The 14,399-nt window shown below is 52.7% G+C and overlaps 1 protein-coding gene across 19 annotated transcripts in view; it reads right to left on the reverse strand.

Annotated features, from left to right (window-relative positions):
• The window catches only part of MACF1 (microtubule actin crosslinking factor 1), a 148,692-nt gene that overhangs the window by 47,489 nt on the left and 86,804 nt on the right, over positions 1–14,399 (reverse strand). For 18 of the 19 annotated variants that reach the window (XM_074562696.1, XM_074562688.1, XM_074562687.1 and 15 more), the window contains 7 exons: positions 13,971–14,088; positions 12,504–12,566; positions 11,475–11,716; positions 10,870–10,999; positions 9,864–10,063; positions 8,656–9,151; positions 6,577–8,048 (listed from right to left, as the gene is read on the reverse strand). In XM_074562696.1, coding sequence (XP_074418797.1) covers positions 6,577–8,048; positions 8,656–9,151; positions 9,864–10,063; positions 10,870–10,999; positions 11,475–11,716; positions 12,504–12,566; positions 13,971–14,088 — 2,721 coding nt within the window. The remainder of the gene's footprint in view (positions 1–6,576; positions 8,049–8,655; positions 9,152–9,863; positions 10,064–10,869; positions 11,000–11,474; positions 11,717–12,503; positions 12,567–13,970; positions 14,089–14,399) is intronic. The other variant, XM_074562683.1, reaches the window with a different exon arrangement.

The following is a 14,399-nucleotide window of genomic DNA, read 5'->3' on the forward strand; positions in this document are numbered from 1 at the left end:
AAAGGGACTGTTTGATCACAGCCCAATTGTTTTACAGTCAAGAAAAGTTAAAAAAAAAAAAAAGCCTCGCTATGAATGGGTGGCTCTCAGCAGCTCTTGGATTAACTCAATGTTGTTCTGGGCTCACTGGGGATCAGGGAAGTGCCTGTGCCTCCGCCTGCCGCTGACAAGTCAAGGTCAAAACCCATCGGTGCCTCAACGATGAAGAAGCACACACCGGCGAGGCTCCCTTCAGAGCTCCGGGGGTGCCTTTGCTCTTCCCTTCTTTATTTATTTCCAAGGAACGAGGAAGCTGCAGGGGCCACTCGTGCTCAAGAGCCTCTTGTGCAAACATGTTTATTTACAACACCCCCAGACGAGCAGGTTGGAAGTGCAGCCAACACCGCCGAGGCTCTGCAGCTCTGCTCGGGCCACCCGCCCCAGCCGGCTTCGGTGACAGCCCCGGCACAGCCCGCGCTTATCACCCCCCATTTATCATCCTCCTCTCCAACGAGGGGAGATGGTGCCTTTAAGGCAGCTTAACAGCTGTCAGAGAGGAGGCATTTTTGCGTGTGTTGCTGATGCTGAAAATACTAGCCAGAGATACTTTAAGTAGGTCTGGAAAGTGTTCAACGAGAAGACACGGTGGTGCAGCCTGTCCCCGCTCCCAACCCAGTCCCACCCAGCTGCTCCCAACTGGACGACTGTCGGGAGCCGCACGCATTCCTCCGGGGGCACAGAAGGGTTAAAAATACCCTCGGCCAGGCTGGGGCACAGCAAGTGGCAAAGTGTCGCTTCCCTGCCCCATCCCATCCCAGAAACCCACCTCCCCTCTCCCACCCACCCCCGAGGCCCCCGCCAGTGATGCACCCCCAGCTCTGGGGTCTGCAGCTATAGGAGTGGGTGCAGAGCTACCAAAAAAGCCTCCCCGGAGACCCAGGACAGGTGTTTGGGCATCACCTGCGAGAACACATGCCTGCTAGTGGTGGCTAATGCGCTGTCTCGAGAAATTAAGGCTTTGAGTGTAAATGCTTTGGTGTAAATACCTCGCCTCATCGGCACATGGATTCATTCCTGCTTTTCAGTTCAGCCCCGTGATCCCAAGGTGGGATGCTGGTTTTCCTCCACTCATCCTCACGAGCGGCTCCGCAGCGGCAGGAGCGGAGCAGGTCCCAGAGGAAGAATCACAGAATCATTTAGGTTGGAAAAGACCCTTAAGATACGCCCATCTTACAAAGGAAGGGCACAAACTGCTACTTGGGCTATTGGGGACCACACTTGTCCCCAGCCCGACAAGGAGCGCACTCTGCAAACGCAAATGGGACAAACTTCTGGGGAAAAAAACACCCATTTCAGTCCTCCTGCAAAATAACCACCGTGAAACCCTGCACGGGCAGCCGAGTCCCCGTCCCGCATCCCCCTCTGCCACTGGTGCCCCGTGTAGTAACAACAGCTCCCGCGGGGGATGCGATGCCCAGGAGCTCCCGTGTACCCCCAAGGCCGTGTGCCACCACAGCCCCCTCGCCCAAAAAGCGGCAGCCGTGGGCAGCAGCACCTGGGAGAAACCCAGGGACACGAGGCAAACGGTTAATTAGCAGCAGCGGCATTTCTGATAGTGCCGTTGAGTCAACTCCCCCTTTCAGAGGTTGGGGGAATTAAGAGAGTCATAAATAGAGCGCCAAAGAAAGCCACCGCGAAGGGGGGCAGCGGCGGGGAGGGCGCGGGAGCGCGCGCAGGCTCGCAACGAGCGCCCGCTAATTGCTGCTTTTACTTAGGGTGAAGTGGGGAGGACCCGGAGCAGGATTAGACAGAGTGGCATCTGAACGGCGAGATGACTAATGCTGTTTAGGGCTTTACTCACTCACTGCATCACGCCTCCTGGGATTTCTTTCCTGCTATTTTTTTATTTAAGCAGACAAAGAGGGTGCTGGAGGCACGAGGGCTCCGTGGGCCCTGGACAACTCGACCTGCTCTAAAATAAAATGGGAGAGCGGCTTCAGTTATCGCTGTCTAGGGATTCTCCCCTTGGCTCCATCCTCCAGCATAAAACCTTTATTGGCGCGAAGGAGAAGCGCCCGACCTCACTGTGTTGCACAATTCCTGGTTTCGAATAAACCTCCCCAAAAATCTGCGGCAGGGGGGAGAGGCAGGAGCCCCAAACCCCATCTCACTCCACTCCCCACGACCTGCCCTGGCAAAGCCGACGCCGGCGAGGGTCGGATCGGCCCCCCCCCGCCTCTCCGGCTGGGGCAAGGGTGGGGTTTAATTAATACTCAGAGGCGAGATCCCGGATAAGCGGCGCAGCGTGTGCCAGCTGCGGCAGGTCCCGGCTCGCCGGCATTCCTCCGCCGTGCCCCAACGCCGGCAGCAGACTTGGGGTGAAGCGCAGCTGCGGTGACGACGGGGGTGGCCGGCGCGGCCTCGGGAGGGGGCCAGCGAGGCGGTGGAGGTCCAGCCACACGCGGAGACATCACCACGCATCCTCCCCTTCAGCCACCTGCATCTGATTCGAATGCGATGGCAACCATTTGGTTATGTCAAGTTTGATGCTTTTTGGTTATGTCAAGTTTGATGCTTTTCCTTGGGTTTCGTTTTGGGTCAAGTTCTCCAGACTCTTGCAGAAATCCCTTCTGCCAACCCATTCCTGCTCTCATCTTCGTCGCGGGGAGGAAGGTGTCCCCAGCAAAGCAGAACCACGCTGGCATGATACAACTGGGGAGGCAACAGCATCCTTCCACTCCCGAGCATCGCTCCGTATTGCAGCAAGCCTCAAAATCTCTCCTAGTGCCTCTGACCCAGAGCGTTCCGCCCCGCTTTGTAGGAGAAATAAGGCAACATTAAGGGTTTGTCCAAAAACAACACGGTGAATCAAAGGGGGTCTCAGCTCAGAATTGCCAATGCTAAGTACAAGCCAGGCTTTGAAACCCAAGTTCAAAATCCACTTGTATAAAAGAGAAAGTAAACAAAACTCAGGCTGGAGCTCGCTTAGCCAGGAGGCCAAGCTACCCCGGCACAGATGGCTTCCCCAAAACCACCAAAGAATTTGATTCCATCAGCTCTCCGCGGCCCTGGTTGATGGATGCTCTGTGGCCAGAGAGGATGAGCCCGTGCCGGGGTCTTTCTGGCACCACGGCTCCAAACCAGCAAACCTCACCTCTGCTTCTGGGCGTGTAAAGATCAGCCCCTTGCACTGAATGGCACAAGCTTTATCCAAAGTACGGCATTATTTTCCCAATTTTTGGGAGGAATGGTTGTAACTTGGGGTCTTCTAGCTCAGGGGCTGCTGATACTGGAGAGCACGCGATGGAGAAAACCCCTACACCATCGCCTGACCCTTCCACCTCTCATCCGTACCTGGGGAATTCTGCTGTTTGCTAAACTGAATCAACATCGCTGTTATGTTTAGTAACATTTCAACTGTTGCTCATTTGATTCCCGTCATTAAAGTTTAATATTAGCAGAAGCTTTGAGAAACCTGAGCTGACAGCAGAGAGCGCGGAGGGGGACAAAATGCCCCAGCCTGAAAGCACCTACGAGGAGCTCTTGCTGGCGGCCATCGCTTGTCCCTCGCACGGAGGTGCCCAACTCGGCGTGTGACGCTTGTGGAGACACAGAACAGAAAGATTCTCCCAACTTTTAGTATCCTTTTACACAAAAAAGGGGCTCCTCGGAGAGGCAGCAATGGAAAGACAACCACTTGGGTTAAAATCACGCTGAAGACCAGGAGTTAAAGATGAGGTTCCTTTGCTCTGACAGCTTAACATAAGCTAAAAACATGTTATTCTTCTGTAGCATAGCTGTATCTGAAGCGATCCACCAGGATGTCCATATAAGCACAGACTTCAAACCACAGAAATGCCTTTCAGCTGCACTTGATCCCACCATAAAACTAGGGGCTAAACTAGACGACCCCTTAAAGTCTCTTCCAGATGGCTTTCTTGCAATCCTTTAACAACACGGTGCTCCGAACCATAGTTTTCCCCACCTCCCGAAGGCCAGGTCTGTCCCCAGGGTCACGGGAGCCGGGGTGGGCTCAGCCCCTGGGTGTAGCCATCCCCACCACTGCACCCGCTCGCTGAACCGAAACGTCTCCTGCAAACAAAGCTTCCCCCGGAGCAAGATCCGACAGCTGCTTCCCAGCCTCCCGCCTCCGAGAAACCCATCCAGGAGCCGCACTTACAGCAGGAGAGGGCCCATCCCTCCCATAGCCAGGATTAGTCCCTCTGTGACCTGGGAAAGGGGCTGGGGGGGAGAGAGGAAACGCATGGGTGGCAGTTCTCCAAAAGTTAAGGGTTTGTTGTAGGTTGGGGCCTTTTGGGGCAAGTCTGAGGGGTGTTTAGAGGCAGGAAAATAAAAATATACGGGAAACTTCAGGTATAAGCGGCTTCAAAAGTCATCTGTTCATGGCCTCCGTCAGAGCTCTCAATATATCTTCTTTATTAAAATCTGGACACAATGAGTCCAGAAGTGCCCACCTTTGTCAGGGCTGTGTTGGCAACGCGCCTGGAGCCTTGGGGCCACGCCTAATTTGCATCTCATTTCCACAGATGTTCATTAAAATTAATGCCTTAAGACGTAATATCTGCCCGCATTTCAGCCTTCTGGACAGACGGACCGCGACCGCTCCTGGAGGGCCCCAGCCACCCCCATCCTCCTCCCCACGCTCAGCTGCATCGTCCCCACACCGCCCCAGGGACCTGCCCAGCTGAGGACCTGCCTCTTGTTTGCAATCCAAGAAGGGAGACAGTTGTGATACTGTCTTAGGAGCTGAGAAGTAAAAGCCTGGTGCAACCAAGAAAAGCCCCCCTGTGCACCCCGCCTCCCCCAGAGCCCCAGCCAGACTTCTCCACCGCTCTCCCGCCTGCGCGTCTGGAGTACAGACGGTCCCCGCTCATACGTTGCGATGCCCTTCCACATGCAGATCGCTATCTGGGATTGCATTTCCCCTTAGAGACAACCGTAAGACGAGGCTTTGCAAAGATCCGCTCTGCAACATTTATGATTCGTGCAAAAATGCTTGCTCTCTGGATGAACCGTTCACGGGAGGAATGCCGCTGCGTAACCACGACTGCTCCATCCAACCTCCTTGCTTCTCCCCCATTTTATTCTCAGCCATTGCACAGCAAACACGACCATCACTACTGCGACACTCATTTTTCCTGCTAAGCTTTCTGTCAACAAAGACCCCAACTGCACCGTGTGGCCTCGATGGCCAATGGATGACTCCTGGATAAGGACATGTCACCCCTCAAAGCACCCTTGGCTCCTGCAGCCCAGGCCACCGTTGTCTTAGTCATCCTCAAGGGGACTGAGTTCTAGACCATTTGGAAGTGCTACCATGGGTTAAGCTGTGCCTACCAGCCACGCTTGCCAGCCCGGCCAACCACGCAATCTCCACCAACGCTGGGTTTCATCATCATTGCTAATGAGAGCTGCTCAGCCGGGAATAATCCCTTGCTCTGCAGGAAAGTTCCACTGATTTTAAGGACTAAAAATTCCTTTTTGGATACATTTGTTCCAAGCGACTATATGGTGTTTAACGATGAAGTTAAATCGTTCCCACCAGCATAAGCTCAATGCCAAAGACTGCCCAACGCTAGAGTTAACAGCAACACCATCAGATGAGTTTGAGTTTACCCCGTAACACTTCCAAACTTTACTTTTGGATAGGCAGCCCCCAAAACAGAAATACCTTGTCCTGGTGAAGGTTTCACAGAGCTATTAAGCGGTGGAACGGGATCAATTAGCCATGAGATGAAAAGTAAATGGCTGTAAAAAAGCCTCCCCCTCCCAGCCCCCATTAACACCAGGAAACGAGCAGCCAGATGTAAATCATCCCAATCATCAGCTACCGAGCACATCAGTAATAGAAGCTTCACAGCAAGAGAATTTCTAAGCAGTATTAATATAATTAATGTAGTGTAACAGCATGACCCAACACCATAATACTGTATAAAAAAAAGTACTAAACACACTCCAACTCTTCCCTCTCTCAGCACTTCATGCAAGCCTTGATGGTCTCTGGCAGCTCTTTACTAGAAACATGAAGAGCCCACAGCAAAACTTTGTCTTGGTTTTATTCCCTGTGCGTGTCCCTCATCCCACAGTTTATGGCTTTCTTTGTGCCCACGGACCCCAAAAACAGACTTATAACAAGCAGGAATTGCAGACCAGGTAGGAAGACCTGCAGGATGATCCGATGTGGACTAGACACGCAGATGAAGCCAACTTACAATTCGGATGGACTCAAAAACATTCCTCCCTCCCCCAATACCTAAATGCCAACCACCTCTACAAGCCCATGAGGTACTGGCACACCAACGTTAAACATCACAAGGAGAACAGGGAAAAGTTTTTTTCCTCCCAATCACAAAATCTTTCTGCATCTTCTCACCGCAGACTATTAACTCCAGGAGTTGAACTTATATTCTCCAGAGCAAGGATATTTTCACTACACCAAAAATGCTGACGTTGAAGCAACGAACAACGAAGCCATGATAGCTTGAAGACTAGAGGTCCTACACAAAAGACCACAACACTAGACAGGCCTTCAAACGCCAAACACCACTTAAGAAATATGATAGCATAAAGACTTACCTTGAAGTCTGCCAACTGCTGGTTGATGGTTTCCACCTCAGTTCCCACCACCCACTGCAATGCCTCGTTCTCCTCCGCCGCGGTTGTCATGTGGGTCAACTCCTTCAGCCTGCCGTAAAAGTCCTCGACACGAGACAGTGTCGTTTCTACCTGCTCCTGACGGTTCTTGCCTCTCTCTGTCAGTTTGCTGCACTGTTTATTCAGTGTTTCCAACTCACGTTTCAGTCCTAATAAATCAGGGCTCCCTTCATCCTCCAGCATCTTCTTACATTCACTTTCAGAAGCTTCGATGTCAGACTTCAGCCTGTGGAGTTTACCCAGGAACATGCGAACATCTTCTGCTTGGGACTGAAGGCTGTCGGAGTCTCTCCCAATGGGGCCCATGCTGTCTAGCTCATCATCGAGATCCGCCAGTTGAGAGAACATCTCCCTCACCCGATTACTGAATTGGCCAATGCCTTCAAGCTTGTTTTCCATGAGCGTACAGCAGTCATTTACTTTCTGCTTCACAGCTTTGAAGTCCTGCTGAGCCACCTCAGCTTGGCTTAAGAGCTGAGAACAGTCGGATCCATCTGGGGCATCTTCTACTAGACCTTGAGTGAAGTTTTTCAGATAATCCACTTGTGGCTCCAGGGCCTGCAGCACCTCCTGCTGCGCCCTAAGCTTCTCCAAATTCTTGTTGCTGCAGGCTTGTGGCCCCAGTGCATCATAGATCTCCAGCTGGTGCTTCGCCCCTTCCAGCTTCTTCTCAATGTTCTTGAAGCTCTCTTGAAACTCCTTGAGCCTCTGCGACATTTCTTCGATGGAGCCCGTCTTGGCTTGCAGCTCTTCTGTGATGGCATCCATCTTCTGATTGATCCCCGCCTTCTCATCCCGAATGTCATCCTCATCGGTTTGAGAAGCATCAATCAGGATGTCGGCAGCGCTGTTCAGCATCTCCAGCAAGGAGCGGCGCTTCTCCACGTCACTCAGCATAGCCTTTGATCTCAGAAGAGTCGCCTCCAGCTGCACCGGGTCCAGGGTTACCTCCAGTTCTGACATCTTTGCCTTGCAGTCCTCCACCCAAGGGAGGAGGTCCTCCGTGTGCCGTTGATACTTCTGAGCTTTCTGCAAACAGTCCTTGAGCTTAGAGTGTCTATCAGCAGCCTGTTTGCTGAGCTCTTCCCAGTGTGTTTTGAGGCTGACCAACTGGTTTTGCAGAGTGGTCTTCTCCTCCCCAGGCTGGACAGAAAGCAACAAAGATTCTCCCTCAGCTACAATCATCTCATAGGAGCCACTGTGTTGGTTGAGGCTCTTCTGGAACTCTTCTTGTTCCTGAATTTGGCTCTGTAGCCTCTCCAGTTTAGCAGAAATAGGTTGGCTCTGAGCTTGCTGGCACAGTTTGTCATCTAGCCAGGTCCTGAGTTCATCAAACGTATGCTGGAACTGCTGGGAACTCGCAAGCGCAGTCTGCAGTCGGTTCATCCGGTCGGCTGAAATGGAAACAAGATTAGAATGCCACAATTAAGCTGAAATCAAATAAGCAAAGTGCAATTATTTAACATCATCTCAGATGCACCAACTGTGTTTTGATTAACAGGAAGGAGTTTTCCATTGCATCACTAGCCTTTTTGCTCACTGATTCATAAATTTCTTAAGTAGTAATAGGTACTGATAGCGCAGTAGTCTCAGTTCTCCTGACTAGCCTCTAAATGCCAGCTCTTAGAAACCAGAAGAGGCATCCCAAGACTAGAGGATGGCCACTGGGTCCTCTCCATGGCCCATTATGAATTTAGGAACCATTTTTCTTCCCCGAGCACAGCACACGCCACAGTGCTGCAAGCCAGGGAGGCTCGCTGAAGAGCCACAGCAGTGGGACTGAACATCTCTGCTCACTCTCCAGGCTCAGGAATGTCTGGAGTGTGAACTCTCCTGTGCTTAGTGCCACGTGAAACACCCATGAAGCACCCTAAAAAATGATAAACGGTGCCTTCCCCTATTATTCCTAGAAACCCAGTGATGGGAGAGCCCTTTGGCAAGAAGCAGGGGTGGAGTCTGACATCCCAACATCTCTTGAGCAACTTCTCTGTGCTGTCTCACCTGCCAGGTCTTCCAGCCCTTTGAGTGGAAGCGCCACCGTCTCCAGACGTTTCCTTAACTCATCTTTGAGATACTGCTCCCCAATCAGCACAGAGAGGTCATCGCAGAGGGTCTGGGCCTCTGCGATCTCCTCTTCCAGCTGCTCCAGGTCCGAGCGGATCTCACTGGTTTCCTCCAGCTGCTGTTTCACGGCATCGGGCTGGGTGCTGACGGCAGACTGGCTGCTCAGGCGCTGCCCAACTGCCTTCACCTTCTCAGAGAGGCCCTGGAGGAGCTCCTGGTACTGGGTGCTCTTCACTATGGCTTGGTCAATTTGGCTGGAGCGGGAGTTGAGGCGTTCTGTTAGCTCGGACCATTTCTGATTAACCCCTTGGAGTTCTTCCCGCACCTGGCTGGTGGATGGAGAAACATCTCCAGGGCCAGTGAAGATGCTCTGAGCTGCCTGGTTGAGCTGCTCATGCTGTTGTCTGCGGGCTTCAAATTCCTTCAGCATAAACTGGAACAGAAATAACATAAAAATGTTTGCATAAAACTGACAGCTCCGAGTACACACAGTCAAAACAAACCAGACCTCCAGGGGCTTGATCCAGCCCACGGAATCAGTAGGAACAAGCCCTGGGGTGGGACGGCAGTTGGGCTCCGTAGACCATGATTTACTGTGACCTTGCAACTTGAAAAGCTGGGAGGGGTCTGCGACTCCAGTACTTTGCTCTCTCTCTTATTTGTCCTACTGCTGCGTAATGTAACATAAACCAGTTAGACGAGAAGGAAATCTAATTGTGTTAACTGGGGCATTTTATTCTATGATGTGGCCGGTTACGGACATGTTAGGATTTGGAAGCAGGAGGTATGGAAAGGGCAGGCTGCCAGGCGGAGGGGCAGCATTAGCAAGACCTGCAGAGCATCAGCACAGGTCTTGTTTAAAGCAATTTCACTCTCCAAGAGGGGCCGAATGATTCACAGATGAGTCAAGCCAGCGCGGGGAAGGGAGCGCGAGCACCGCACCCGTTTCAAGTTATTGATGGTAGTTTGTGCTCAGCGGGGTTTGGAGGACACGGGAGAGGAGCCACGAGGTCTCCCAACACTTGCTGCATGGTTTGCAAGACCGATAACTCCGAATGCAATGCTCCGCCTCACATACTGGGTGAGACACCCTCCCTTCTTGTCCTGAACCCAGCGTGGAGACGCAGACACAGCGCCCGGCTCACCTGGACCTGCTGCTTCTGCGCGTTCAGCATGTTCGGGTCGATGGAGAGGGGTCCCAGCACGCTCATCATCAGCTCCTTCTCCATCAGCCAAGGGCGCAGCTGGGCTTCGGCAGCCTGGAAGCTGGCCAGCTGGTTCGCCGACTCCTCCAGCTTCTGCTGCCGCTCGGCCGTCGCTTGGCTGGCTCTTTCCCACCTGCAATCTGAAGCACCCGGCTGTGTTGGCGGTGGTCGCGCTCCCGGCCAACCCACCCCTCCATCCAGAAGGTCTTTAACCCTCCTTCCCGTGGTTTCTCCGCCGGGAAACCTCCTCAGCTTTTCAATGAAACTAGCGTGGCTCTACTGACTCTCCATCTAACAAGCCGTTACCCATTTCTAATGGCTACGTGGTCTCGAAGCTCATAGGAAAAAAAAGCCTTGCAAGCAGGATTTCTGCGCTCTAGTCACTACTGCCATGAGCTGGTCTGACCTTGGGTGAGCCATCACACATCCCTGGCTCGATAAATGAGGATACTCTCATGTGTATCAGTCCTCACACAGCACATTCAGATCTCCTGGACGGAGAACTCCGTAAACGCGTTCCAGCTATTTCAAAGAAGAAAATCTCTGGGCTTCTTTTTAAATACACAGTCTTGTTTAGTCAACATTTAATTACCTAGGATAGCCTTACTAATGACTAGAATTTTGTATCAAGCAGTGAAGCCTTTAATCAAAATAATCAACCCATGTTGCTCATGCTTTTTTTTTTTCTATATTTTTTTTAAAGAAGAAATTTAAGGAGGCAAGTCTTTAAAATACACGTCCATCATAGAGCTTTCATTAATCACAACAATGCTCATCTCAGGAACACCTTGTACACCAGACAGCTTGGAGGTAAGTTCGCTATTTACTGAATTTTAATTAGAAGTGACTCTGCTCTGCTGTGACTTTGTAATCGCCCTGCAATCCTGAACCGCTTCTAACGTGATGTTTCAAGACAGAAGCCTCCCTAAGTGCTTCGGGCACTTACTCAGGTCCTCCTGCATCTTCTTCCAGTTCGCTGCTTCTGGAGAATCTGGGTATTTCTCCAGCAAGCCAGAAAGTGCTTCCTTTACCTTCTGGATCTTCCCTGAATTCTGTTCCAATTCAGCCAGAAACGCCTGGAAAATAATCATTTGAACTTCTTCAGACACGGGGCAAAAGAATTAAATCACGGAGTAGGAACGAGGCAGCAGCTACAAGCTGGAGTTGGACAATTTCTCTTCTTTGCTTGTTCATGAAACCACTTCATTTTATTACTGGTATCAAGAGCTAACTTGGCTCCAAGAGCAGGGAAAGGCTGGGAATTGCTTTCCAGGAGAAGCTGGAGTGACCCAGCAACAAGGGCTACAGATAAGCTCCTTTCTCCCGAGCCAAATGCCTGAAAGCAACAGGTCTAAAACCCAAGAGGTCAAGCACAGTGCATGGGCTCCTGCTCCAGGAACCCTCCTGTGGTCCCTTCTGGGAAAGCCCCTCTTTAACCCAGGGCAGATCCTTGCCGCTAACCCTTCCAGCCTGCTGCAATAAAGCACATCTCCTCGGTCCTTTGGGAGGAGATGCTCAGATCCCTGTTTTTCGCTCTGGAAGCGCAGTTACCTTGTTGTGCTCAGCCTGGGCTCTCATCGTCTCCGTCTTGGTGGGCGAGGAGGAGGCGTCCAGCTCCGACAGCGTTCGTTCCTTCGACTCCAGCCACTTCAGCATGGAGCTGGCCTCCTCCTGCACTTCTTGCATCTTCTCCAGCATAGCCGAGAGCTGCTGCTGGCGTTCCCGCAGCGCCGCGCCAAGGCCCTGGTACTGCTGGCTCACGTCCGACACATCGCACTGGATCTCGGTCAGATCTGTTTCCAAAAAGCACGCTGAGATGAGGACCGCTGCGCCCGCGTTGCCCATCTTAAGCTGGACTATCAGGTACTAATCTAGCCCTGGGCAACCACAGCCGGCCAAGCAGGAGCAGCAGGAGGCCACGCTGCCGTCTGCCTGCGGAGCAATGTCAGATTACCCTCACCTCTCCTGCCAGAGGGGCCCTGCCAGTCGCACCACGTATGTGTGCTGACAGTTTGCAAACACAGCGAATGCTTTTCGTGTTTGTGAGCCTGATGCAAGCTGCGCCCCCCCCTTTCGCAATGTCACTGTTAATACAGTGTTAAATAACTTGACACCAAAATATAAAGCCCTTTTTATGCACCTATTATTGCGTTGAACCGGTGAACTAACAGCAGATAACGGGCAATAATTAAAATTGCTCTTCAAACTGAAGGGTTGGATGGCGTTATAATCCCTCAGAACCAATAAATTTAATTGCAGGCCTTAAAACGATCTCCCATTTATCAGCTTTTAACACCACCTGATGGGGTGTCAGGGTGCTGTCACTGCCCAAAGCTGCCCCTTCTCCGTCCTTCAGCCTGACCTACATCCTCCACCGCCGCCTGCCCGTCCCGCGGCTCCCCAGCACGGCTGAGAATTCCGAGCCTATTTGCAGGCTCATTTCCCTTGTGCCGGGATGCTGACGGTGTCACATTGTGGTTTATACTCTCACGGATGGAAACGCACAGACAGAAACGGACAGGGAGACGGCGAGGCGGCCTCGGCAGGCGCGTGCGGGCGCAGCGGTGACAGCGAGCTCACCTTTGCACGTGTGGTATCCGTTCACGCTGCCTACCGACCCTCCCGGCGCGGGCAGCGCGGCACCTGAGCAGAGGGGACGGGACAGACAGAGGGACAAGACAAGACGCGTTAGGAATGCAGACAGCAAGCGATGAACGGGCCCTTTCCACGACACGGACCACATCGGCCACCAAGCACAGACACGGCGTCTCCACGGGCCCACCCGCCTGGCGCTGATGGACCCGCTGGCTCAGGGCCGAGCGATCGGCACTAGTTGGATTTGGAGCCCATTTATTTCTCCTCCTCCAGACACATCTGCGCCCCAGGCTCTCCTGGACCTGCTCCTGCCTCGCTGGACCAGGAGCAGAAGAGCTGAAGCTGCCGGGAGCGGGGCAGCTCTCCCAGCATCGCCCAGAGACCAGGGTGGATGTGGCTCCTGCAGGGACCGTAATACCGGAGTCTACTGGCCATCGTGAATTATGATATCTAGTGAGACTGCTGAATGCCTTCCCTGAAGGGATTAACTCCCCTGAAGAGATTAACTCCCCCATATTCTCCTTTTCTTATGGGATGAAGCTCTTTAAATCCGCCTCGGTGCACAGACAGGCTCTCTTTGCCAAGAGGCTCCACACAGGATGCATGGACACATCCCCTCCTTGGACACCAGATATTGCAGCTACATCCACAGCCAAAGGGGGATTAATCAGAAACATTAGTGGGTAAGTCTCTCTCTTTCTAACCACACATTTTAAAGCTTTCATGGATGTAAGGGGCTGCAGCTTCGGTCACCCCCAACAAGCCTCTCCCCACTTCTCTTGGAGGTTTCCCACTGAACTGCTCATCAAGTTAACCCCAACAAAAATATCTGGACTGTGAATTCCCATAAATGCCCATCAATGACGAGAGTCCAGGGACTTGTTCTCACAAGCTGGAAGACATCTTGTAGTTGGTTTCCAAACGAACCAGACATAATCTCATTGCTTCACAGACTTGAAGCCAAAAGGGAGACTAGTAAATCACGCCTGAATATCGCAGGCTTAAATTTCATCCAGATCTGAAATCCAAATATCGGAGTTTAAGTAAAACACTCTGTCCCTCAGGGAGCACATCACCAAGAGAAAGCAGGAGCCGCCTCCACGAGCTCCACGAGACCCTGCGCTGCGGCAGCCTGAAGGTCCCATTCTCCACCCGAGCTGGGATACGTGTCCCCACGCTTGGCTCATGGCAAACTCAGGGTAATTCAGTGCTCGTTAGACTACAGCAAATTAAGCCAAGTTGGTGGGCCCCAAGCGCAGGGCTGATGCACTAATGCAGTAAGTGGCAGTGACTCGACCATGGGGCTGATCCCCACGATACGTGGACCACCATGGGCCCTATGAAGTTGGTTAAAAGGGGGAAATAACCTCATTTTTTGCTTGAGAAGATGCATGAGCGAGAGCAGAGTCCTGAGGAAGGAGGCATCCTCGAGAGGGCTGGGCTGCGACTCACCTGCCTTGGACGGGGTGTCGGGGGCTGTAATCTCCACGATCAGGTTCTCCAGGAGGGTCCCTCTGCGGCCGATCTCCTCCACCTGGCCCCCCTTCCCCTTCCACTCCTCCAAGAGATCCTGGGCAAAAGCAAAGGCCGGGATGGGAGGCTGCACTTGCCCCGCTGCAGCCCTCCCTCCTCGCCCATCGTCACCTCTGCGGTGACTCGGTGGCACCAGGACACAGCGCCCAGGCAACTGGCAAAGGGCACAGCATCACACCGTGAGCAGACTGCACCGGGAAAGTGGGTGTCTTTATGTTTATTTTTGTTGGGGGGAAGCAAAGAGTGAAAAGCTCTTCCCTAACGAGCGGGTCTGTCGCAGGAAACCTTCTTCCCCCTCCTACTGTTTCAGGGACCCTCTTCCTCCTCTCCGCACAGCCCAGCCTCGCG

Source organism: Larus michahellis, chromosome 19 (assembly GCF_964199755.1).
Source record: "Larus michahellis chromosome 19, bLarMic1.1, whole genome shotgun sequence".
In the NCBI taxonomy this organism is placed as follows: Eukaryota; Metazoa; Chordata; class Aves; order Charadriiformes; family Laridae; genus Larus; species Larus michahellis.